Here is a 23,958-nt window from a genome sequence, read left to right on the forward strand (position 1 = left end):
ATAAATAACCAAAACATTTTCATTGTTAGCTTTTTTTTTGAAGGAAATCCCAGGTGTTAAAAATGTACAAAATATTCATATTATAGCAGTCTCTTCTCTTTGTGTTGCTCTCCAGCGTGTTTCAGATCTCCGGGTCCTGAAGAGCCGAGTTCCTCCTCAGGCCGTGCGGATGGGGTCTTGTGTCAAGGTGGAGGATGCGGGCGGTCTGTCTTCACAACCCGCCTGCCAGGACTCCACTGCTGCTCCACGCTTCTTGGGCACAGTCCAGGAGCCTCTGCTGTCCCCTCTGCAGGCCACAGACCTCAAGAGGAACGCTCAATATCCAGACGCAGAGCGGGGCGGGGAGCCCTGAAGGACTCCTGACGAGTTCAACACGAGCCCTCACCTCACCTCCCCACAAAACGTATTTTCCTTGAAATGTTCACGTCGTGATCCAAATGTCCATACAATAGCCTAAAGGAAAGGAGCCAGTAACAGTCCGGAAACTTAAAAAAATAAAAAAACTGCCTCAAAAAAAGGAATATATTTATTAAAAATAATTAATAATAATATTAATAATTACAATAATAATAATAGCAACAATAATATTACGCAGTAGTACTGCCCAGGTGCGCGAGAGGGGATTAATAGCCCAGCGTGTGTGTGCTGATGGGCAAACACTTGACTAATTTACAATATTTATATAGAAAAATGACACCTGAATTAAGAGCACAGCGCATACTTCTGCCTGAATGCACTGAGGGCTGCCGGGCACGGCGGCGTGTGTTGAACTCCCTCTGCGCTGCGCGGGTCTGGGTTCGACACACTGCATGTAGGATGGGCGGGGGGGGGTCTCAGACGCCTGCAGTTCGCTCTTTTCTGAGACCTTTCACCCCTCCCCGACGGGAGCCCCCCTCTCCAAAACCCTTCACTTCCCCACGACAGGGGCACCCCCTCCCCAAACCTCTTCACCACCCACAACAGGGCGCCCAATCTCCAAGACCCTTCACCCATACATTACGGGGGTGCCCCATCTCCAAGACCCTTCACCCCCCCCCCCACCATGGGGGCAGAGCAGAGGACAAACAACGGGGGCGCCCCACACACTTTGTCACAGTGCCACAGCAGGGGAGCCCCGACATCCCTCTGGGGACAGGGTGACCCCTCGGAGGGACTGCGTTGCCGAATCCCACTGGGGCCTCCGGGGAGGAGGTCAGAGGGGTAGCAGCCCTGTCCCCAAGGAGAGGGGCTGGGGGCGGCTCAGGGTTTGAGTTCCTGCAGCGCTGGCCCTCTCCCCCCCGCGGGTCACGACACCGGAACCGGGGAACAAACTGACACCCGCTACCAGGCAGCGCCCCGACTGCGCGCCCCACTATCTGGAGTCCCGGTCCTTGTGGGCACCGTACATGGCCAGCTCGACCGGGGGACCCCCCATCCGGGAGCTGCGGGGGGAGGCGGAGGCCCTGCTGGGGGCCACGGTGGGGATGAGGGGCGGCGGGGGGCCGGCGCCCAGGGGCCCCACCAGCCCGGGCGGGGTCTTGGTCAGCAGGCTGTTGGGGTGGTGAGCGTGGGTGTGCAGGGCCGGGCCGAGGCGGGAGTAGAGCGCGCCCGGGGGCGGCGGGGGGCCGTGGTGGGGCGCCAGCAGCCCCGGGTGGGCGAGCTGCTCCAGGGCGGCGGCCGCCACGGGGTGCTGCCCGGGGTGGGGCGGCCCCGGGTGGGAGTGCACGCCGGCGTAGAAGCGCGCCCGCTCGAAGTCCTCGCGCAGGATGTGCGCCCGCTCCTCCTCGTCCAGGAGGCCGCCGGCGCCGGGCCGCTCGTGGGCCAGCAGGCCGAAGTCGTCCGCCCGCCCGGGGGCGCCGCCGGCCGAGGAGGCGGCGGCGGAGGACTCGTAGAAGCGCTGCGCGTGGTGGTGGTGGTGATGGTGGTGCTGGGCGGCCAGCAGCCGGCTGAGGTGCGGGTCGGGGCGCAGGGCCAGCGCCTCCCGCCGCTGCTGCTGCTGGCTCAGCTCCCGCCAGTCCCAGCCGAAGGGCGCGGAGGCCGGCGGCGGCGCGGCGGGGTGGTGGTGGTGGTGGGGCGGGAAGCGCTCGCCCGCCAGCACCGGCACCGGCCCGCCCAGGTAGTCCAGCATGCGTGTGCGCTCCAGCAGCGACAGGGAGCCCAGCGCGGGGAAGGCGGGGGGCCCCAGCGGCGGCCCTGGGGCCAGCGGGGGGTGCAGGGCGGAGGGGTGCGGGCGGCTGCTGGGCCTCTCGAAGGCGTGCGGCGGCGGGGGCGGGGGCAGGGAGATTGGGACGGGCTCCGGCTCCTCCTTGCGCTCCTCCTTCACCTTCACGTGGGAGGCGGGCGGGCCACCGTCGGGCGTCTTCTTCAGCTGGGGGGGCAGCAGCAGGTCCGGGGTGCTGGGCTTGCGGTCCGCGGGAGGGGGGTTTGGGGCGCAGCCGTTCTCCCTGGACGAGCGGCCCGCCGCCTCCTCGGGCCGGGCCGGGGGGGTGTGGGAGGGCCGCGAGGACTCGCCGGCCGGGGTGGGGGCGCAGGAGGAGGCCGAGGAGGAGGAGCGGGGTCTCTCCGGCGCCAGCGAGGAGCTCCTGGGGGCTGCGGGGGCCTGCCGGCTGTCTCTCTCCCTGTCCCGGGTCCTCTCCCTCTCCCTCTCGTGGTCCCGGTCCCGGCTGGGCTCGCGGCTCCGCGCTCGCGGGGCGGCGTCGCTGTCCGGGCCTCCTCCTGGCCCGTGGCTGCCGTGGCCGTTGCTATGGGACGCAGGCGCCGGCTTGTGGGCGGGAGACATCCGGACAGGGTGGCGGCCATAGGCAGCGCTGTCACTGGGGGAGGAGGAGAGCAGAGGGGTTAGTGACCAGGCAGGGCCAGGGCCCAACACCGGGAATAACACCTGGAATAACACAGGGCCCAACAGCAGGAATAACACTGGGAAAAACACGTGGTACAAAACTGGGCCCAACACTGGGAACAAAACCTGGAATAACACAGGGTCCAAAACTGGGTCTAACAGCAGGAATAACACCAGGAACAACAGGTTACAAAACTGGGCCCAACACTGGGCCCAACACCTGGAATAACACCGGGCCCTACACCGGGAACAACAACTGGTACAAAACTGGGCCCAACACCAGGAATGACACCTGGAATAACAGAGGGTCCAAAACTGGGTCCAACAGCAGGAATAACACCAGGAACAACAGGTTACAAAACTGGGCCCAACACCTGGAATAACACCGGGTCCCTACACCGGGAACAACAACTGGTACAAAACTGGGCCCAACACCAGGAATGACACCTGGAATAACAGAGGGTCCAAAACTGGGTCCAACAGCAGGAATAACACCGGGAACAACACCAGGACCAAAACTGGGCCCAACACTGGGAATAACACTTGGTCCAGCACCTGATCCAGAGCTGGGCCCAACACCTGGAACAACACCGGGTCCAATACTGGGCCCAACAGCAGGAATAAGACCTCTTACCGGTCCTTCTCATCCTTGATGAGGGGGGCGTCCCTGTCGCGCTCGCTCTCGGACCCCTTGCTCCAGGCGGGGGCGGTGGGGAAGGAAGGGGGGGTGCGGTGCAGGCGGTTCCAGGTGTCGTGAGGGCTGCCGAAGCCCCCTGTCACCCCGCCCGGGGAGTCCTTGTGCCCGAACACGGAGCCAGCTCCTGCAACAGGCACACACACAGATCTAGACCACCAGAACCAGACACAGTCTCACCCCGCCTCTGCACTCGAACCCTGTGCCCTGTTCCCTTCCCCGCCCCGTCTCTGCGCTCGAACCCTGTGCCCTGTTCCCTCCCCGTCTCTGCACTCGAACCCTGTGCCCTGTTCCCTTCCCCGCCCCGTCTCTGCACTCGAACCCTGTGCCCTGTTCCCTTCCCCGCCCCGTCTCTGCACTCGAACCCTGTGCCCTGTTCCCTTCCCCGCCCCGTCTCTGCACTCGAACCCTGTGCCCTGTTCCCTCCCCCGCCCCGTCTCTGCGCTCGAACCCTGTGCCCTGTTCCCTCCCCCGCCCCGTCTCTGCGCTCGAACCCTGTGCCCTGTTCCCTTCCCCGCCCCGTCTCTGCACTCGAACCCTGTGCCCTGTTCCCTCCCCCGCCCCGCCCCGTCTCTGCGCTCGAACCCTGTGCTCTGTTCCCTCCCCCGCCCCGTCTCTGCGCTCGAACCCTGTGCCCTGTTCCCTCCCCGTCTCTGCGCTCGAACCCTGTGCCCTGTTCCCTTCCCCGCCCCGTCTCTGCGCTCGAACCCTGTGCCCTGTTCCCTCCCCCGCCCCGTCTCTGCGCTCAAACCCTGTGCCCTGTTCCCTCCCCCGCCCCGTCTCTGCGCTCAAACCCTGTGCCCTGTTCCCTCCCCCGCCCCGTCTCTGCGCTCAAACCCTGTGCCCTGTTCCCTCCCCCGCCCCGTCTCTGCACTCGAACCCTGTGCTCTGTTCCCTCAGACACACAGTGCTCACCCAGTGTGGGGCTGCCCAAGCCGCCAAACGCCCCATTACCCAGAGCTCCCAGAGGTGTGAAAGCCTGGGAGCGACCAAAGGGATCTGCAGGAGAGAGAGAAGAGAGACGGGAGGAGGAGAGAAATGGGAGAGCTTGGTTAGTGCTCGTCACAGAAGTACAGATTGCTTCCTGGAATTAAAGACACCTTTTGCACCTAAGAAGATGCCGACACACCAGTGTCCGTGCACGCGAAAGTGCCGACACACCAGTGTCCGTGCACGCGAAAGTGCCGACACACCAGTGTCCGTGCACGCGAAAGTGCCGACACACCAGTGTCCGTGCACGCGAAAGTGCCGACACACCAGTGTCCGTGCGACGGGGGCCGTGCACACGAAAGTGCCGACACACCGCTGTGACAGGGCCGTGTGCGCCCAAGAGATTCTTACCTAGGTGGGTTGCTGGGGCCAGGAAAGAGGAGTGAGGTCCCGAGGGGGGAACAAACGGAGAGGAGCTGGGGTGAACTGCACCTGTCGAGACAGAGGCCTGGGTGAAGGAGGTCAAGAGAAGGAACCGACGGCCGACTCCCTGTTGATCTGTGCAGACAGATCCATGTGGAAAAGGTCGCTCTCCAACGGGCAGGAGGAGCAAAAAGGAAAGGGGGACAGCCGGACCCAGACTCACCAGCCGCAGAGAAGAGAGAGGCGGGGCGTGCCAGCTGGTGAGAGGTGGGCAGAGAGCTGGCCCCGGGCATCCTGGCCAGCAGGTCAGTGCGGAAGTCCAGCTTGTGAGGGTCCCCCTGCATCATCTGAGCAGCAGAGAGGACAGTGAGCAAACGAACAGAGTGTACAGCACAGAAGCGACAGGGGACCGGGGAGGCACTGACTGCTCTCTCAGAGCCCGATTCTCATCACAGTTAATCACTAACCCAGTTTACAGTGAACTCTGTCCAGTCCTGTACAGCCTGCAGTGTCTCAGACTGCTCTGTCAGAGTCTGATTATTATCACAGTTCATACCTAATCAAGAGCACAGTGAAGTTGGTCTAGTTCAGCCTGGAGAGTCTCACACTGCTCTGTGGGAATCTCTTAACAACAATCCTAAACTTCTTACTACATGTTCGAAAGCAGTAGGGTCGTTAGACTGAAACTGGTACATTTTGCTGTTAATCTGGGACATAATGCACAGGATAAGAGTAGCATATAAAACTACAAATCTTTGCAGATTTGCAAATATTCCTCTTAATTCAAGTATCTTCTCTTCATAATGCCATTACCTTGACTTTCTCCTGGTGTCTCAGGATCATCCAAGCTACTCTTACATGCATTGCACACCACTTGCCCGGCTTCTAGAGAGAGCATAAGAGGGGTCAATACAGACACCCTGACTGACTGGACACTCCAGTACATTAACACTGCACTGAGAGAGAGGGGTTAATACAGACACACTGACTGGACACTCCAGTAAATTAACACTGCACTGAGAGAGAGGGGTTAATACAGACACACTTACTGACTGGACACTCCAGTACATTAACACTGCACTGTGAGAGAGGGGTTAATACAGACACACTGACTGGACACTCCAGTACATTAACACTGCACTGAGAGAGAGGGGTTCATACAGACACACTGACTGACTGGACACTCCAGTACATTAACACTGCACTGTGAGAGAGGGGTTAATACAGACACACTGACTGACTGGACACTCCAGTACATTAACACTGCACTGTGAGAGAGGGGTTAATACAGACACACTTACTGACAGGACACTCCAGTACATTAACACTGCACTGTGAGAGAGGGGTTAATACAGACACACTAACTGACTGGACACTCCAATACATTAATACTGCACTGAGAGAGAAGGGTTAATACAGACACACTGACTGGACACTCCAATACATTAATACTGCACTGAGAGAGAGGGGTTCATACAGACACACTGACAGAGAGAGGGGTTAATACAGACACACTGACTGATAAACATCAGAGACAGAGCGATATGCCGACAGATTGTGATGTCAGAGGTAGATTAAGCAAAAAGAGTCAGAGCAATTGCAGGTTCTTACATTGTTGACTCGCAGTGAAGTCCTGAAGTGATCAGTCAGCTGAAAAAGACAGTGAGAATCAGAACACTGTTACAGCTCACTGAGCCCAGCAAGTTCATTAGGTCAATTAGCTACTGGCAACCTGTGATCTCAACAAGCCATAATCAGAAGGAAACACTGACAGCATGTCCTACAATTAACAATAATCACACACCTGTTCGCTGTGCACAACCAGAGCCTGATCACAGACTGCACAAACACACACACCTGTTCACTGTGCACAACCAGAGCCTGATCACAGACTGCACAAACACACACCTGTTCACTGTGCACAACCAGAGCCTGATCACAGACTGTGCGCACACACACACCTGTTCACTGTGCACAACCAGAGCCTGATCACAGACTGCACAAACACACACCTGTTCACTGTGCACAACCAGAGCCTGATCACATACTGCACAAACACACACACACCTGTTCACTGTGCACAGCCAGAGCCTGATCACAGACTGCACAAACACACACACACACCTGTTCACTGTGCACCAACAGTGACTGAGGACATACACACCAGAAACACTGTCACTCACCCGGGGGTCTTTGGGCTGCAGGGCGTGAGGCACCGCCCCTAGTCGAGCTGCCATCTCTGGATTGGTAGCCTGGAAGCAGAGAGACTGTCACTCATGGAACAGCTAGGGAGTGGGTAGTGAGCAGTGATCTATCTAGGTCTGAGTGCGACAACTAGAGAACCCAGGTCTGAGTTTTGGCACAGGGGCAGTGTGAAAGAACAAGTGTCAGAGACAGTGCCACCCTTTTGCTGGAAGGGTGAGGGCGATATAGAACAGTGTGGGCTGCAGTGTGAAAGGTCAAAGGTCAGCGAGTCCTCACCTTTGGCTGGAAGGCTCCCTGCAGTGAGCTGAATGGTCCAGGCAGTACAGGCTGGATCCCAGGCACAGAGTGGGGGTAGTTGGGGTAGAACTGGAAGAGAGGACACAAGCAGGATCTCACAGGGAGGAACAGAAAAAACACAGAGCTGAGCAGGCAAATGGACATGGACACAGAAACACAGATAGAGGCCCCACTCACACTGTGTCGGTACAGCCCCTCCATCTTCCCTGGGAATTTGTCGAACTGAGAAAGAGAAAGAGAAGGAAGGACTGAGAGGCTGAACGCTACAAGCGGGAGACGAACGAAGACGGAGAAACTGGGCGGGTGAGGGCCTGCTTCCCTTGTCCCACTGGGTACCAGGAGCTGCTGGGAGTGGTCAGCTCTAAAGCCCAGAGAAGAGGCTGGCTCTGGGAGAGCAGGCGAGCTGTTCACTGACGGAGCCCCAGGACCCTCTCCAGCACTTAGTCAGGACTGGGGTCAAAGGTCACACGGCAGCCCAAAGAGTTCCAATACCCCAACAGCCCCCTGCGCTGCTTTCTAAAGAACCAGCGTCTGCCCTGAGAGCTGGCACCCAGAGATGGGTGGATCGAGCTCGCAGCGGTCACCGCCCAGTCGCCCCGGCCCACAGGGGGGGTGGGGGGCTCGCACGCCAGGCAGGATCTGTCCTGCTGGGAGACGCGGATCAGACCAACGCACCGGAGCTCAGCGTCTCCGCCCCTCAGCCCACGCCCACAACCGGCCCCGGGAGAGGACAAGGTGCTCGGACGTCGGGCGCAACAGAGCTGCTGAGCCCCGGGACGGCCCTGTGCCGATGACCAGGCCTGCGGCCAGACAGCAGCGCCCCAGGCCTGCTGATCCAGCACAGGACGTCTCCAATGTGAAGCAGGACAGCCCACTGATGCCCCAGGTCCCCCCTTCAGGGGGGACACAGTGCGAGAGCCCCACCTACAAGGAGAGCAGACCCCACGGCACGGCCCTCGGGTCAGCGCTGGCCCGGCCTGGCACCTCACAGCCTGGCCTGCAGCTGCCGCCGACGAGGAAAGACGAGGCCCCGGTGGAGGAAAGGGGCAAGAGCGCAATCCCGACACCTACCAGAGGGGGCGCAGCGGCGGGGGAGGTCAGGAAGGGGGTGAAGTGCTGATGTGTGTGGGTGTGCTGGTGCTGGTGGTTGTGCTGGTGGAACTGGAAGGCCAGCGGGGGAATGGCAGGCTGGGCCGGGGACGCCCCAGCACCTGAACCCGGGGCCGCCCCCGACGCCGAGCCGCCCCCAGCCCCTCCGCGGCCCCCACCCGCTCCACCCCCTCCCCCAACCCCCACAGGCTCTGCGCTGTGACTCAGAAACCGAGAGTTCAACTCCTGACGCAGCAAGTCGTGATCTGTGAAGAGAACAAAGAGAGAAAGAGAGAGAGTGAGAAAGAGGGGTTCATACAGACACACTGACTGACTGGACACTCCAGTACATTAACACTGCACTGAGAGAGAGGGGTTCATACAGACACACTGACTGACTGGACACTCCAGTACATTAACACTGCACTGACAGAGAGAGGGATTCATACAGACACACTGATTGACTGGACACTCCAGTACATTAACACTGCACTGACAGAGAGAGGGGTTCATACAGACACACTGACTGACTGGACACTCCAGTACATTAACACTGCACTGACAGAGAGAGGGGTTCATACAGACACACTGACTGACTGGACACTCCAGTACATTAACACTGCACTGAGAGAGAGGGGTTCATACAGACACACTGACTGGACACTCCAGTACATTAACACTGCACTGAGAGAGAGGGGTTCATACAGACACACTGACTGACTGGACACTCCAGTACATTAACACTGCACTGACAGAGAGAGGGATTCATACAGACACACTGACTGACTGGACACTCCAGTACATTAACACTGCACTGACAGAGAGAGGGGTTCATACAGACACACTGACTGACTGGACACTCCAGTACATTAACACTGCACTGACAGAGAGAGGGGTTCATACAGACACACTGACTGGACACTCCAGTACATTAACACTGCACTGAGAGAGAGGGGTTCATACAGACACACTGACTGACTGACTGGACAGTGCTACAGTGTGTCCATATCTAGTCGTGTGGACAGCGACAGTGTGCGTCAGTACAGTGCTACAGTGTGTCCATATCTAGCAGTGGGGACAGCGGTGTGGACAGCGACAGTGTGCATCAGTACAGTGCTACAGTGTGTCCATATCTAGCAGTGTGGACAGCGGTGTGGACAGCGACAGTGTGCGTCAGTACAGTGCTACAGTGTGCCCATATCTAGCCGTGAGGACAGCGACAGTGTGCGTCAGTACAGTGCTACAGTGTGTCCATATCTAGCAGTGTGGACAGCGACAGTGTGCATCAGTAATGTGCTACAGTGTGTCCATATCTAGCAGTGTGGACAGCGGTGTGGACAGCGACAGTGTGCGTCAGTACAGTGCTACAGTGTGCCCATATCTAGCCGTGAGGACAGCGACAGTGTGCATCAGTAATGTGCTACAGTGTGCCCATATCTAGCCGTGAGGACAGCGACAGTGTGTCAGTACAGTGCTACAGTGTGTCCATATCTAGCAGTGGGGACAGCGGTGTGGACAGCGACAGTGTGTCAGTACAGTGCTACAGTGTGTCCATATCTAGCAGTGGGGACAGCGGTGTGGACAGCGACAGTGTGCGTCAGTACAGTGCTACAGTGTGTCCATATCTACCTGTGAAGGCAGCAGTGTTGGCAGGGACAGTGCTGTGGTGATGGCTGGACACCTGAAGAAGAGGTGGCGGAGGAGGCAAACCGGGGGAGGGGGTGAACAGTCCAGCTCCCCCAGACCCTGGGTGCGAGGGGGGCCGCAGGGCGCCACCAAAGCTGTGGGAAGACGAGGGAGGGGCCCCGGCCCCCCCCAGCGAGATGGCCATTCCAGTGGATGATGGCGTGGAGGAGCGGTGGGACTGGGAGTGGGGGTTGGAGGAGGGTCGCTTGACAGGGGTACTGCTCCTGAGAGAGAGAGGGAGAGAGTTAATACAGGAGTACACTGCTGAACCCGGAGACAAGCCGGACCCGACAGTCCGGCGGCGCTGTAGCACCGCCACAGCAGATGGACCTCGACCCGAACCCCCCCCCCGCCAGCACACACGCACCTGACGGTGCTCAGTCCCAGCCCTGAGGAGTAGACGGTCTGCGGGGCGGGCCCGAAGGACAGGGGCGTCTTGTTCCTGGGCTGCGGGGGGCTGGGGCCGTGGGAGGGGGGTCGGCCGTCTCCGTTGAGCTGGGGCTGTGCGGGCTGGGGCGCGGGGGAGGGCCCGAGCCGGGGGTGCTGGGAAGGCAGGACCGGGGCGGGGGAGGGGCTGTGGCGTGGGGCCGCGGGGCCGGGCGGCAGCAGCAGCAGGGCATCGCGGGGGGGCGGCAGCGGGTCCTGGCTCCTCTCCTGGCTGCGCTGGAGCCCCGAGACGCGGGGCGTCACCGAGAGCCGGGCAGGGCCACAGGAGTCACAGGGGCGGCCGTTCACGGGTCCCACTGCCGTCTCGGGCACTGACAGGGAGGGAGAGAGAAGTTACTCTTGCTGCACCCCGATACACTCCGGAGCTGGCTGCTGGCACCCTGGCTGGAAACGTAGCAGGGTGTTTCTGGGGTTTCTGGGAAGACCGTCGCGGAGTGACAGCATGCCAAGACGACCCGGTGCAGAACCTCTGCCATGGCCCTGAAAGCTACCAGTGTCCTGTGCCATGCTAAGCAATCATTTGGAATTCCATCCCATTGCACTGTCCCAGTGTTTCAGAAATAAGCCCACGTGGGGTCATTCCCAGTGGGCTCCTGGCAGACCAGTCCCCCTGACCACCAGGCATCTTAGCGAATCATGATGCAGGAACACTACAGGAATTGGCCCTTTGGGATTATGGGAGCTGTAGTTGGCACAATCAGTGCAGCATCCCCAGGCCAGATAAACCTGGCTCTCCACGGTGTGTGTGAACCCATGTTCCCGGGAACCACTCGACAGGACTGCATGCGTCGTGGTTTCAGAACCATTGCCATGTTCTTTAGGATTTAACACCATCACAGCTGACAGTTAGTTGTACTAACCCCCAGTTCATGTGACTAGGACTCATTTATTCTAAATAAAAACCTAACCCCCCCCCAACTTCCGACCCGAGTGCCTGAGTGAGGAATAAAAAGCCGAAGCGTCACTGGAGGGAGGCTTTCCTTACCCTTCCTGGTGGTCACCGTGAACATCCGATCCATGTCGTCAGAGACCTTGAACACAGCGAGAGAGAGACCATTTATAATCCCAATCAATAACCACTCAAGATCACAGTCCAGTCAGTCCAGTCCAGCCTGGAGAGTCTCACTCTGCTCTGTCAGTGGAGTCTGATTATGATCACAGTTCATAACTAATCCAGCCTGCAGTACGGTCAGTCCAGTCCAGCCTGGAGTGTCTCACACTGCTCTGTCAGTATCAGTGGAGTCTGATTATAATCTAAATAAATCACTAATCAAGATCACAGTCCAGTCAGTCCAGTCCAGCCTGGAGTCTCACACTGCTCTGTCAGTGTCAGTGGAGTCTGATTATAATCTAAATAAATCACTAATCAAGATCACAGTCCAGTCAGTCCAGTCCAGCCTGGAGTCTCACACTGCTCTGTCAGTGTCAGTGGAGTCTGATTATAATCTAAATAAATCACTAATCAAGATCACAGTCCAGTCAGTCCAGTCCAGCCTGGAGTCTCACACTGCTCTGTCAGTGTCAGTGGAGTCTGATTATAATCTAAATAAATCACTAATCAAGATCACAGTCCAGTCAGTCCAGTCCAGCCTGGAGAGTCTCACACTGCTCTGTCAGTGTCAGTGGAGTCTGACTGCCTTCAGACAAGGTACACATTCCCCCAACACTGACACAGCAGTCCGAGACACTCCAGGCTGGACCGGGTCATGGGTCCCTAGGCCAGGTCAGAGGGTCACCAACACTCGCAGACTCACCCTGTCTCCAGAGTCGCTCTCTGTGTCGCACTGCAGCAGAGAGAAAACAGAAAGCAGGTCAGTCTCATGTAGCCACTGTGGCAGCACTGTCTCTTAATCCCGGCTCTAACACAGCATCACAGCTCCCCCGGGACACGGCCATCCCTGTCGATCCCGGAGTGGGAGATCTGGACCTTTCTCATTCAGACTAGGAAAACCGACTGGGGAGGAAGCAGCTTGAACTGGTTGAACTGGAATTGGCGAAGACCTGCTTCCTTATGGGAGTCTGTCAGAGCGCCTGTGGGAGGGCTGGAGGGGCAGGGCAGCTTCTGGTCTAAGCTTTTCCAACAGCCTGAACAGTGAGACAAGCAGAGGTCTACCTGTCCACAGACTGAAAGGAAAGCAGCTTCTCTGTACACAAATGGTGGTAGGAGCGTGGAACAAGCTGGCCAGCCACTACTAAACCAGCTAGAGGGGCCAAATTGTGATTTGTAACCTCTGTTATGATCGCAGAACCTTTCCCAAATCTCAGGCCCGCTGTCCCCAGAATTGAGGCCTATAATGAACACCCTGTGTCTTCACACAGAGGGGGGTGGGAGTGGAGAACAAGGTGCCCAGCCTTGTGATGAAACTGATACCCGGGATTCTTCCAGGACACATCTGGATGAGATCCTCCAGTTGGGCCTACTTTACAAAAAGGGTGGTGGGAGTGGGGAATATAAAACAGCTTGGTGCCTTAGCCAATCAGAGCACTTGCTTCAGATCCCCCAGCCAGCCAATGTGGGGGAACAAAAGTGGAGTTATCATAAAACTGGTGTAACAGGCTGTCACCGCCATCGCAAAATGTACAGACATCCTCGTGGCGGGTCGCTGCTGAAGCCGGGCGGGGGGGGGGGGGGGGGGGGGGGGGCTTTGGGGGGGAGGGACACTTACGATGTAGCCCGTCTCCAGGAACAGGCTCCCAGGACCCTGCAACAGCACAGAGAGAAGGGACTGTCAGGACAGGGCACCTCCTGGGTTCAGGAGCACCGAGGGCAGAGGGCAGCTCAAGAGGACAGAGGACACAGGCGGAAAGATACAGGACACAGAGTAGAGAACAGAATAAAGGGCACAAGGGCAGGGCACAGATGACAGGAAAAAAAAAGGACAGAAAGAGTTGAGCACACAGAGCAGCACACAGGGGGCAGCGCCACACTTCTGGTTGTGCGGCATTCATCCCGACCTTATTAAACCCCTCTTTCTACACAAGCACACCTTCCACTCGGTTTCCCAGCCCCCAGTTCTCAGATTCTCCCAGCAGAGGGTCACCTCCGCACCTTACTGATCTTAAGGAGGAACTGCAGTCCCAGTTTCTCAGAGCGGCTGTTAAATCTCAGTAACAAAATAAGTTCCGTGACCACACAGAAAAAAATTTACAAAGTTCCCCATTTTGTGCTTAATCTGAACACTGTGAAAGTACTGTTAGTCGGCACGTTGTCGCAGATTCGGGTTCGAGTCCCCACGAACTGGGGCCCTTCCTGCTCACTAGTCCCGGTAATGACTAAAGCAACGGGACGTGCGAGTGAAAGAGTACAGGTTGTGCAGCAGACATCCCACCAGTAACGTTCCAACCTGATCCGCATGCAATTAGCCAGTAAGTTTTATTTGTCTGCAGAAACACCTCAAAACCGAAAGCACTGTTCCTATTGGAGTCACGAGCCTGCTTGTTCACAGTGTAAGAGGGCTGCTCACGTCTCGGGAAGTCCTGTTGACTCACTGTTGGTGAATCGCAGAACACAGCGCAGCGCAAATCTGGAAACTGTGCCTCCGTCGTGATGGAGACTGGGTTTTACACGTTACGGTGTACTTTTTGCTTTCACCGGGGTTTGGAAGGCACTCCTCCATGCCAATTCTTTCTGACCCTGAGAGGTGAAACGACAGGCCTGCAGGCCCCCTGTAACCACTGCTCTGCAGTAAGTGTGGTGATCACGAACAGGCACCAGTGCTCTCCGGCAGCGCGGGGCTCTGTTAGGGTACCAGTACGCCTCTCGAGACCCCGGGTACGAAGCGGGAGGGGTCTCGCGTCAGGCAGCGGGATCTTCCCGAGCTTTCCCCTCCGGGCTGGGACAAGGGCGCTGCCCTCTCACCTCTCTCTTCCTCCGGCGCTTGCTGGCTCTTCGGTCGGGGGCCCCCTCATGGCGGGAGAAGGCGGCGGGGGGCCGGTGGGGGAGGGGGTCCCCGTCCTCGGGGTCCGACCGTGGCCCTTCCTCCTCCGCCCTCTTCCTCTTGCTACCCCTGCGCTCCCACAGGGCCACTCGCTCTGGGGGCTTCAGGGAGCAGTCCTTCTGCACCAGACACACACACACACAAACAGGGAGAGAGAGAGAGAGGAATCAACCAGAGGGTCCTGGACACGCACGAGGCACGCACCACACCAGACTCGGGTACCCCAATTCTTCTCCAAGCTCCCACCACCTCCACCCAGAAACTAGAGCCCTGGTTTCACCTGGAAGAACAGAAGCTGCTACCTCTCACAGTGGGAGAGAGGAACAAACCAGAAGCCCCTGGACACACACAAGGCTTGCACGACACCTCAGTATGTTGAGATCAGGTACCCCGATTTCACCCTCAGAAACTAGAGCCACGGTTTCACATAGAACAGCAGCCGAGGCCCCTTGCAGTGGGAGAGAGGAATCAACCAGAGGCTCCTAGACGCACACGCGGCACGCACGACACCAGACAGCCTCAGTATGTTGAGATCAGGTACCCCAATTTCACTCCAGGCTCCCGCAACCTCCCACCCCCCGGAAACTAGAGCCCTGGTTTCTCCTGGAAGAACAGGGGGAAGGAGCAGCCACAGCTGTGCCCTCTCAGACACACACAGCTGACAGTCCGTCACACCCCCCTCCCCGCCCACCTCCGACCACGGAGGGATCACCTCCGAGACTTTTCTTGGATTCGGCAAAAAAAAACTGGCAGAGCTCATCCACACACGCCCCCAGCGACCGCATGTCACGTCACGATCAAGAGCCGGGTCGGACACGCATTCGGAACAGGCAGAATAACCGGCTCCTGGCCGCACCCGGGCCCAGCTCACGCAGGTCAAGGCCAAAACCAGGAGACGCTGGGCTCCATGGCAACGGAGTCCGAGAGCCCCCGGACACCGTCTCGGACACAGTCAGGGCCTGAAGTCCGTGACCCTGCTGCTCTGACCACCAGAACCAGGGACCCGCCCAACCCGAGAGAGTCTGGAACCTGCTCCAGTCGGGCTCATGAGCTCATTAACCGCGTGACTGGAAACCCTCGATCCCAGAGCCAGAACTGGATCTTTCACCAGCTGAACCGCGCCGCCGCCGAAGAGAACCGCGAGGCGAGCGTCATCACAGTCCGCACCCTCGGCCACACACCCTGTGGCCCCGCCAGAGAGAAAATAAGAGACGCCAACGGAATCCACCCGACCTTTATTCACACACCTCAACACAACCTCTGCAACATCCTGAAAAGTCACAGAGGGTGAACACGCGGACGAACGCAAGAGCAATGGTAAACCAGCTCTGTGTGACCCGTTACCTCCCACATCACACAACAAGCCAATCAGCCTCAACTGGAGCGGTTCTGACGACTCCAGAACAGAAGCAGCCCTTCCTGTAGCTCTCCGCTGCTCCAGGTGAAGAGTCGACCCTGGGCAGCTAGGAGCTACCGGAGGTCCTCGGGATATCGTCTTGGAAAGCCGCAGCGCGGGAGACGGGTGTCGGGGGCCATACATCTCTCTTGGAAGAGTCAAGACCACGTAGGGCACCAGCTAGACCCTGCGTGGATCACCCACTTTCCAACCGCGCCGTCCCAGCGAGCGCCGGGCTCCGAGGGCAAGAGGGCAGGGCAGACGCAGACACACTCCTGCCAGGGCCCGTCTTAGCCTAGGTCAAGTCACCTCTCCAAAATGGATGACCAAGCAAGGGGAGGCCCACAGCAAGAGAGGCCACCGAGAGTCCAGGGGCTAGTGTCAAGAGCCGCCCGCGTGTTCCCGTCGTGGTGTGGGAGGGCAGCAGGAAGAAAGCCGCTGCCCAGGAGAGCCCACACCGAGCCGCGCGCGAGGAACGCACAGCACTGCACCGGACCCAGATGCCGCGCGGGGAAAGCGGGTCGTGGCCGGTTCAAACCGGGACAGAACCTTCCGGCTGCAACGCAAACAACAGAGCACATGACCCACAGTGGAGGGGGGAGAACGCTGCTCTGTAATGGGGGGTGTTGCTCGGCCGCAGTCAGGACCCCCGTACTGGTCAGGACCGAAGGGAGCAAAAAACGCAGAAAACCTGCTGCTCTCCAGTCACGAAAACTGGAATCGGGAAGGACGTCTACCTTTCAGCATGACGGGGACCCAGGGCACACAGCCCGAGGGCAGGAAGATCACTGTCCCCGAGAGGCCCAGGCCTCGAGCAGCTCTGGAAGAACCAGGACCAGAACCCGGTGCGCTGCGTTGGCACAGAGCGATCCGCGCACAAGTGCGACTCATTCCAACAGGGACGGGCTCAGGGGCGTGAGCCCCCGTCCAGCCCAGTTCACCAGGTCCTCATCCGTAATGACTTTCCAGAACGTCAGCGCACGTGCTTCTCACCCGGAGGGGTTGTGTGTTACACTGTGTAAACGCAGAGGGAAACTGTCTTGATTTCAGGCCATTAGGCCACGCAAGGTTACTCTGCAAGGGGTGTGCCCTTTCTCCAGGGGCTGGAGCTAGCTGCGCTAACTAGGCTCCAGAGTGGCCAGGACAGGGCTGTACCCCTAACCAAGAGAACAGCAGAGCTGGAAAAGAGCAAGAGAGACACTCCCGGGAGAGTGTAATTAAGGGCCGATACGCCGCCGCTGGAGGGAGTCTTCCCCTCTGGGTCGAGCACACACGCGAGCGAAGCTCTCGTCTGATTGCGAGATTATCCACGCGGGACGTCGCCACCACTGGGCGGGGGGTCCCAGCACTCCTCGAACCCGGGCACCCAGGAGGCTGAGGGCCTGTCTGAAGAAGCCAGTACCAGGCGAGACTCGGGCCGGCAGGAGCGCAGCAGCCCGGCGGACTGGAAGGCCCAATCCACGCGGCTTGCGCCACGCGGGACCTGCAAGCTGGGGTACACCAGAACCCCACCACTGTGCGGGTGAACAGTTCCCCGTCACCGTGATCCTGCTTCGCGCCTGCAGGCCTCTGCGCCCCGGCTGTAACGGGGGGGGCGCTGGTTCCGGACTTGCCTGCATCAGCGCAGCCCTCCGTCACCGGCCAGCTCTGCGCAAGGGTCCAGAACCCAGACCACACACACACACACACACACACACACACACACACACACACACACACACCTGGTCTTCGCTCCAGCCCAGATCTCGGCCGCACAACCGGGCCCTGGACGGGCTCAACAGCGGGCCTCAGCTTCAACATGGAGGATGCTGCCGCTCAACCGCTGCCTTCCTTTCATAAGGCAAAGAAAAGGCCCAGCTCCTTGCAGAAGAAAAGGACACTCCCACCAACGCAGCACCAGCTTAGCGAGAGCGTCCATTAAACATGAAGGTGGGGGAGGATAGAACTGATGCCCTGCCTTTAATCCCAGACTCATGGCACTTAACTGTCTGGGGAGATGGGCTATTTTGCTTTCGGCTCTTAAAGGTTGAGGGGGTGTAACTTATGGGGCTCTGGGGTTCGGAACTGTCCTCGTTCAGGCGTCTTTCCTGAATTGTCACCAGATGGACAGAATGCCCAATGTTGGGGTGACCCCTCAGCAGTTGGCTGCTGACTCAGAAATAAGTGGAATAAGCGGGGTACAGGTCTGTGCGATGAAGCGGTTCCCTTCGAGTCCATGGATCTCCGACACTCGGGACAACGCTGAATGACCAAGAGGAGACTGGGAGGGAGGCTCCGATGAAGGGAAGGTCTCTGACCACCTGGCCTGCTGGACCTCTGTCCCAACTGGGATCCACTCTGCAGGTCGGCTTCCTTCAACTGACTCGGAGATTCAGGGATCGTGTGGAAAAGCCATCCCTCTCAACACCAGGCCCAGAGCTTCCTCAGCACGGCCGCGAGTGTCCGACCCCAGAGTGAACTCCTGCACGCTGGACGCACGGCCCCTGTACAGAGGAACGTCCAGCCCCAGCCGGGTCCTGCTCAGAACCCCAGGACGGGGGAAATGGAGCCGATCGGACTTGCTGTCCGGAAGCGATGTGCGGGATGGCCTGGCTCCGGCAAGAAACAGTCCTGATCCATTCGGGCCGGTCCTTCGGCAGCGAGGTCCACAGGGCGGGGGAACTGGGAGACGACCGGGCCCAGACGGGGAGAGGGCGTGAAGGGGTCCGGAGGTCCGGATTGACCGGGTGTGAAGGGGTCTGGTGGTCCGGAGGGATCAGAGTGCGGGCCCAGACAGGGAGAGGGCGTGAAGGGGTCCGGAGTGACCGGGTGTGAAGGGGTCTGGTGGTCCGGAGGGATCAGGGTGTGGGCCCAGACGGGGAGAGGACGTGAAGGGGTCCGGAGTGACCGGGTGTGAAGGGGTCTGGTGGTCCGGAGGGATCAGGGTGCAGGCCCAGATGGGAGAGGGCATGAAGGGGTCCGGTGGGCCGGAGCAGATAGGGTAAGCCACAGCAGTGGCTCATCGCCCATCCCGGGGGAGAGGGGCGTGGCAGGGCGCTCCAGTAACGGTACAGCCGGGGATCAGCGGGATCAATCCAGGCAAAGAGCTGGGGCTCACGGACGCTGCTGCAGCCCCCGTGTCCCTGACCCAGCGTCACAGGACTGGGGCGATCTCATCCACTCAGGGCATCCGCTTCACGTCTGGGCAGCCTGCTCCACACTCCCAGCACCCTGCGCGTCCAGTCTCCTGTCCTGAGGGCAGGGTCTCATGCAGCTGCTCCTCGAGAAGTCCGGGGCTTCGGCAACATGTCTGGGCAGCTTGTTCCAGCCTCCCACCACTGTTTGTGCCTGGGTGCGTTCTCAAGAGCGCCTGTATGTGATCCAAGCCACACAGAGCCCCGGTCCACCCTGGGACCCCCAGACCCTGCCTGACCCAAGCCCCCACAGAGCCCACTGTGCGGTTTCTTCAGCGCTCAGGAGCACGGCTCACGAGCTGACAACTGTTCAGACGAACCCCGTCCGTCAAAGACTCCACCGTGTCCCAGAGCTCAGCTGGAAGAGGCCCAGGAGGAGGACGGGGAGCCGGGGCGACGGCCCGTGGATGAAAACTGGGATCCCCCCTGAGCCCAGGGGCCCGGGTCCCCCCGACCGCTGCAGCGCCATGGTGATGGGCGACTCCCAGGCGGGGAGCAGAGAGCAAGACACAGGTGTGTCCCATCCATCAGGAGCACGGCTCACAAGCTGACAACAGTTCAGACGAACCCCGTCTGTCGAAGACTCTGCCAGGCGTGTCCCATCCGCCAGGGGACACGCAGATCGCCGGGGTCCTCTGCGCCACAGTGACCCCCTCAGTGACATCCCTGTTGACCCCTCCCTGCTCACACCTGGCACCCCAACACCCTACCTCGACAACTTGCTCACACCTGGCACCCCAATACCCCCCCCACCTCGGCAACTTGCTCACACCTAGCACCCCAACACCCCCCTTCAGCAACTTGCTCACACCTTGCACCCCAATACCCCCCCACCTCGGCAACTTGCTCACACCTAGCACCCCAACACCCCCACCTCAGCCCTGACCCCTAACCCCAGAGGCCCGTGCTCGGGGCCCGCTTACCTCCAGCGCCTCCAGGCTGACGAAGCTGGCGATGGCGAAGCCGTCGATGATGTCCTCCTCGCACGACACCGACTCCCGCTTCCGCCGGCGCGGCGGCCTGTGGCGGCTGCTGGCGCCGCCGCCACCCGCCTCCCCGCCCGCCGCCTCCCGCTCGGAGCCCGAGGAGCCCGAGGAGGCGCGCTGCTGCTCGGCGAGGTCGGAGCGGCGGCGGCGCCGCTCTCGGTCGCGCTGCGAGCGGGACCGCCGGCTCTGCCTGTAGCCGGCGCTGCGGCCCGGCCCGTCCATGGCGCAGTCCGTGGGCGCCCCCGGCCGCTCTCCGCTCTGCGTCCTCGCCTTGAAGATCCGCTCTCGGCTCTTGTCGTCCGAAACGCGTCTGTCCCGTCTGTGTGTCGCTCTCCGTCTCTCACGGCGCCTGCCGGCTCATCCCGTCCGCGCTGCCGAAACTAGAGCAGGCGCCCCTGGCGTGTGGGTCCGAGCCGAAGCCGAGGAGCCGAGGGCTCGTCGCTACTGCGCTGGGAGCCGGCCCTGCCCGCAGCCCAGCCCGAATCCGCTGACACCGAGCCCCGAGCCGGCCGGGCTCAGCATGGCCCACGCCCGGGCACCAGGCTCTGCCTCCGCCGCTTCGCGGGGCGCGGGGGGTCTCTCCTCTCGCCCTGGCGGTCTCCCTCCGGCCTTTCAGGAGGCGCAGCCGGCGGGCTCGGCGCTGGTTTTCCCCTGTTCTGCCGAGCGACACCTGCCGCTCATCGCTCTGCGCCCCGTCCGAGGCTCAGCCTGTCTCACCCCCGCAGGGTTCGTGTCTCTTAACCCCGAAGACGACGACAACAACAACAACAACAACCACCCAGCGGTCTGTCTGTCCGCTTCGGCGAGGACTTCCGCCTTCCGGCTCGCGGGGGGACAGCAGGCTCGTGCCCTGGGCTCGCGACAAGGGTGAGCGAGGACACCCGCTTGACAGCCCGCGCCCGGGCTCGAGCTCGCCCTCCTCTAACGGCCGTGCGTCCCGCAGGCGAGTCGCTCCGCGGGCGAGTCTCCCTCCGCGAAGAGGGAAATCCGAACTGGGGGGTCTGTGAGGGCCTGTGGAGGAGAGAAAACAGGGGAGCAGGCCCCTCTCTCTCTCTCTCTCTCTCTTCTCCCTCGACACCAGCAGCTCAGCCGCTCCGGCGTCGCAGACAGACGGCGCACCGAGCAGGAGCGAGCGCGGCTCCTCTTCAAGGCGAGGCGAAGGAAATGGCGCCTCCCTTCCCGAAAACAACGGCCGCGGCGGTCACTTCCCTCTCCCAATCCCGCACTCGGCTCTCCGCATCCATTAACATCCACGGGGCCCGGGGACGGAAGAAGCCTCGGCTTCGCGTTGCAGCCGCTTCCCCAGGCGGAGGGCTCTCAGGTCGGACTCCTCCTCCTTCCGCGGCCCCGCTGAAGCACAACAGAGACCGGGGGAAAGGAAGGGGGGGGTAGTTGAAGCGCTGAAAAACCTCCCCGCTCTTGACTCTTGAACAAAGGAGCTTTCCGGGTACCTCTCCGAGACGAGGGCCCGGGAACAAGCCGCCCAGACGGGTCTCTGCTCCGAGCGGACAGGAAGAAAAGCGTAGAAATCGCGCCGCAAGCCCCGCAGCACCGTGAGCGCACAATGCGAGCGGCCGGGACACAGATGGTGGCGAGGGGGAGGGGAGAGCGGGGAGGAGGGGGAGGAGGAGGAGGGAGGGGGCGAGTATGGACGCTGCCCCGGAGAGGAGGGGGGGGGACGTTATGCCAGATAGCTGTTGTTGGGGTGTTTCCTCCCGAACCCGTCACGATTCGGAGCCGGTGCTCCCCGACACGGCGGGGCGAGAGCAGCAGAGCCCGGGACCGAGCCGCTCCGTCTCCGCCTCTCGGTCGCTCCCTCTCCCCTGCCCGCCCCGAAGCGCTGCGCCCTTTATACTGGCGACGGTCAGCGCGTGCCTCCGCTCTGCTCCGCTCCCCCCCTCGAACAATGTGGAGCCTCGCGGGGCGGCTCGAGCTCCCTCTGCCTCTGCGTGCGGATAAGCCCGCGCGCGACGCCCCCCGAGACCGGCGGCGGTGTCAAGGTCTTCGGGGTCTTCCTCACGCGCCGGCCAGCCGTCAGCTTCCCCGGGACGGCGGTCGTCTCTCCTCCTTCCCCCCCCCCCTCTCCCCGAGTCAGAGCCGGTCACTCTCCGGGCTGCTGCTGTCAGACGCCGCGGAGCCAGTCAGCCGTCATCTCGGCGAGAGCCCGTCTCCGTCTCTCCCACACAGCCCCACACGGGCGGCGAGGGCTATTTAAAGAGTGTCCCTTCTCCTCCCAAAACACGCGGAGACCAAATTCACCAGGGTGGTGATCGACGCATCCGGTATTCCCTCTCTCAGAATCTGTCTTCTCCACCACCACGTCGGAGATTTCCTCCTTTTTCTCCCCTTTCTGCTCTCACTATTCACTACAGCCCCTGAACCGCCTCACTTCCTCCCCTTGAAGCGAAGATCCTTGTTGCGCTGCTGGTCCTTGTCCTGTTCCGGTGCAGCGGAGAGCCGAGGCGGTGGCGCCACCTGCTGGAGCGGAGGGGAGCAGCAGTCCCGTCCTGCCCGGCTCTAGAGCTTCTTATTTACCTTCCTTGCCTGTGGGGCACTTGTGAGACCTCACGCCCGAAGAAGGCTCCACAGCCGAAACGTTGTGTCTTCTTTCTTCTCTTTTCAGCATGGGATAATAATAATAATAATAATAATAATAATAATAATAATAATAAACTGTATTTTATATAGCACCTTTAAAGGTGGCTTCTCAAAGCGCTTTACAGAATGACAACAACAATAAAAAAGAGAATACACAAGATAAAACACAATTATAATATACAGAGGAGACCCTGGGTGGTGGTACTAAGAAAAGTAGGAGCAGAGGGGTAAAGAATGGAGCCAGTTCAGTAATGGCTCTTCTAAAGAAGAAGCTTTTGAGTCTGGATTTGAAGGAGTTTAGAGAAGGTGACTCTCTGATATCCTTGGGCAGAGAGTTCCAGAGCTTGGAGACACAACAGGAGAAGGCCCTGTCGCCCATACAATGTAGACGGGCTTGGGGGACAGTTAGGAATTAGAAGAGGGAAGGTTGCGAGGTGGGGAGTAGGGCGATAGTAAATCAGACAGGTACTGGGGTGCTAAGCCATGCAGAGCCTTATAGGTGAGCATGAGGCTACACCTATTACTTGTCCCTTTGCAGCCTACACATGCTGACACAAATACCCACCTGAAATACTTCTCAGTAGTCCAGTACTGTACAGAACTCAGTACAGATCCCAGTACAGATCCCAGGACACTGTCGTAAGAGTAGGGGTGTCCTGACTGCTGGTCAGTACAGATCCCAGGACACTGTCAGTAAGAGTAGGGGTGTCCTGACTGCTGGTCAGTACAGATCCCAGGACACTGTCAGTAAGAGTAGGGGTGTCCTGACTGCTGGTCAGTCCAGATCCCAGGACACTGTCAGTAAGAGTAGGGGTGTCCTGACTGGTCAGTACAGATCCCAGGACACTGTCAGTAAGAGTAGGGGTGTCCTGACTGCTGGTCAGTACAGATCCCAGGACACTGTCAGTAAGAGTAGAGGTGTCCTGACTGCTGGTCAGTACAGATCCCAGGACACTGTCAGTAAGAGTAGGGGTGTCCTGACCGCTGGTCAGTCCAGATCCCAGGACACCGTCAGTAAGAGTAGGGGTGTCCTGACTGCTGGTCAGTCCAGATCCCAGGACACCATCAGTAAGAGTAGAGGTGTCCAGACCGCTGGTCAGTTCAGATCCCAGGACACTGTCAGTAAGAGTAGAGGTGTCCTGACTGCTGGTCAGTCCAGATCCCAGGACACTGTCAGTAAGAGTAGAGGTGTCCTGACTGCTGGTCAGTACAGATCCCAGGACACTGTCAGTAAGAGTAGAGGTGTCCTGACTGCTGGTCAGTACAGATCCCAGGACA

The 23,958-nt window shown here is 59.8% G+C and overlaps 1 protein-coding gene across 4 annotated transcripts; it reads right to left on the reverse strand.

The window, feature by feature from the left end:
• Window position 1: 1 nt before the first annotated feature.
• fbrs (fibrosin) lies at window positions 2-22,523 on the reverse strand. Of its 4 annotated transcripts, none has more exons than XM_088638008.1 (18): window positions 20,020-22,523; window positions 14,449-14,643; window positions 13,256-13,291; window positions 12,344-12,373; window positions 11,575-11,620; window positions 10,510-10,900; window positions 10,086-10,366; window positions 8,439-8,722; window positions 7,545-7,589; window positions 7,347-7,436; window positions 7,049-7,117; window positions 6,477-6,515; window positions 5,679-5,750; window positions 5,089-5,212; window positions 4,854-4,934; window positions 4,428-4,511; window positions 3,453-3,639; window positions 2-2,792 (listed from the first exon to the last, which is right to left on the reverse strand). In XM_088638008.1, the coding sequence occupies exons 1-18, from the start codon at window positions 20,302-20,304 to the stop codon at window positions 1,352-1,354; spliced, it is 3,780 nt and encodes a 1,259-aa protein (XP_088494134.1). In that variant the 5' UTR covers window positions 20,305-22,523; the 3' UTR covers window positions 2-1,351. The 4 variants fall into 4 exon arrangements, with proteins under 4 accessions (XP_088494134.1, XP_088494133.1, XP_088494137.1 ...); XM_088638007.1 differs by having other exon boundaries at window positions 14,449-14,646; window positions 20,020-22,522; XM_088638011.1 differs by lacking the exon at window positions 4,428-4,511 and having other exon boundaries at window positions 14,449-14,646.
• Window positions 22,524-23,958: the final 1,435 nt, after the last annotated feature.

The sequence above is a fragment of the Lepisosteus platostomus genome, chromosome 6, assembly GCF_059453375.1.
Source record: "Lepisosteus platostomus isolate fLepPlt1 chromosome 6, fLepPlt1.hap1, whole genome shotgun sequence".
In the NCBI taxonomy this organism is placed as follows: domain Eukaryota; kingdom Metazoa; phylum Chordata; class Actinopteri; order Semionotiformes; family Lepisosteidae; genus Lepisosteus; species Lepisosteus platostomus.

What these genes read in the sequence shown, in the direction of transcription:
- fbrs (XM_088638007.1), bottom strand. Translation starts at nt 20,304, where the DNA reads ATGGACGGGCCGGGCCGCAGCGCCGGCTACAGGCAGAGCCGGCGGTCC. An exon ending in CACGGTGACCACCAGGAAGG is followed by an intron (nt 10,901 to 11,574) that starts GTAAGGAAAGCC and finishes CCTCCCTGTCAG; the next exon opens with TGCCCGAGACGGCAGTGGGA. An exon ending in CTTCACTGCGAGTCAACAAT is followed by an intron (nt 5,751 to 6,476) that starts GTAAGAACCTGC and finishes TGCTCTCTCTAG; the next exon opens with AAGCCGGGCAAGTGGTGTGC.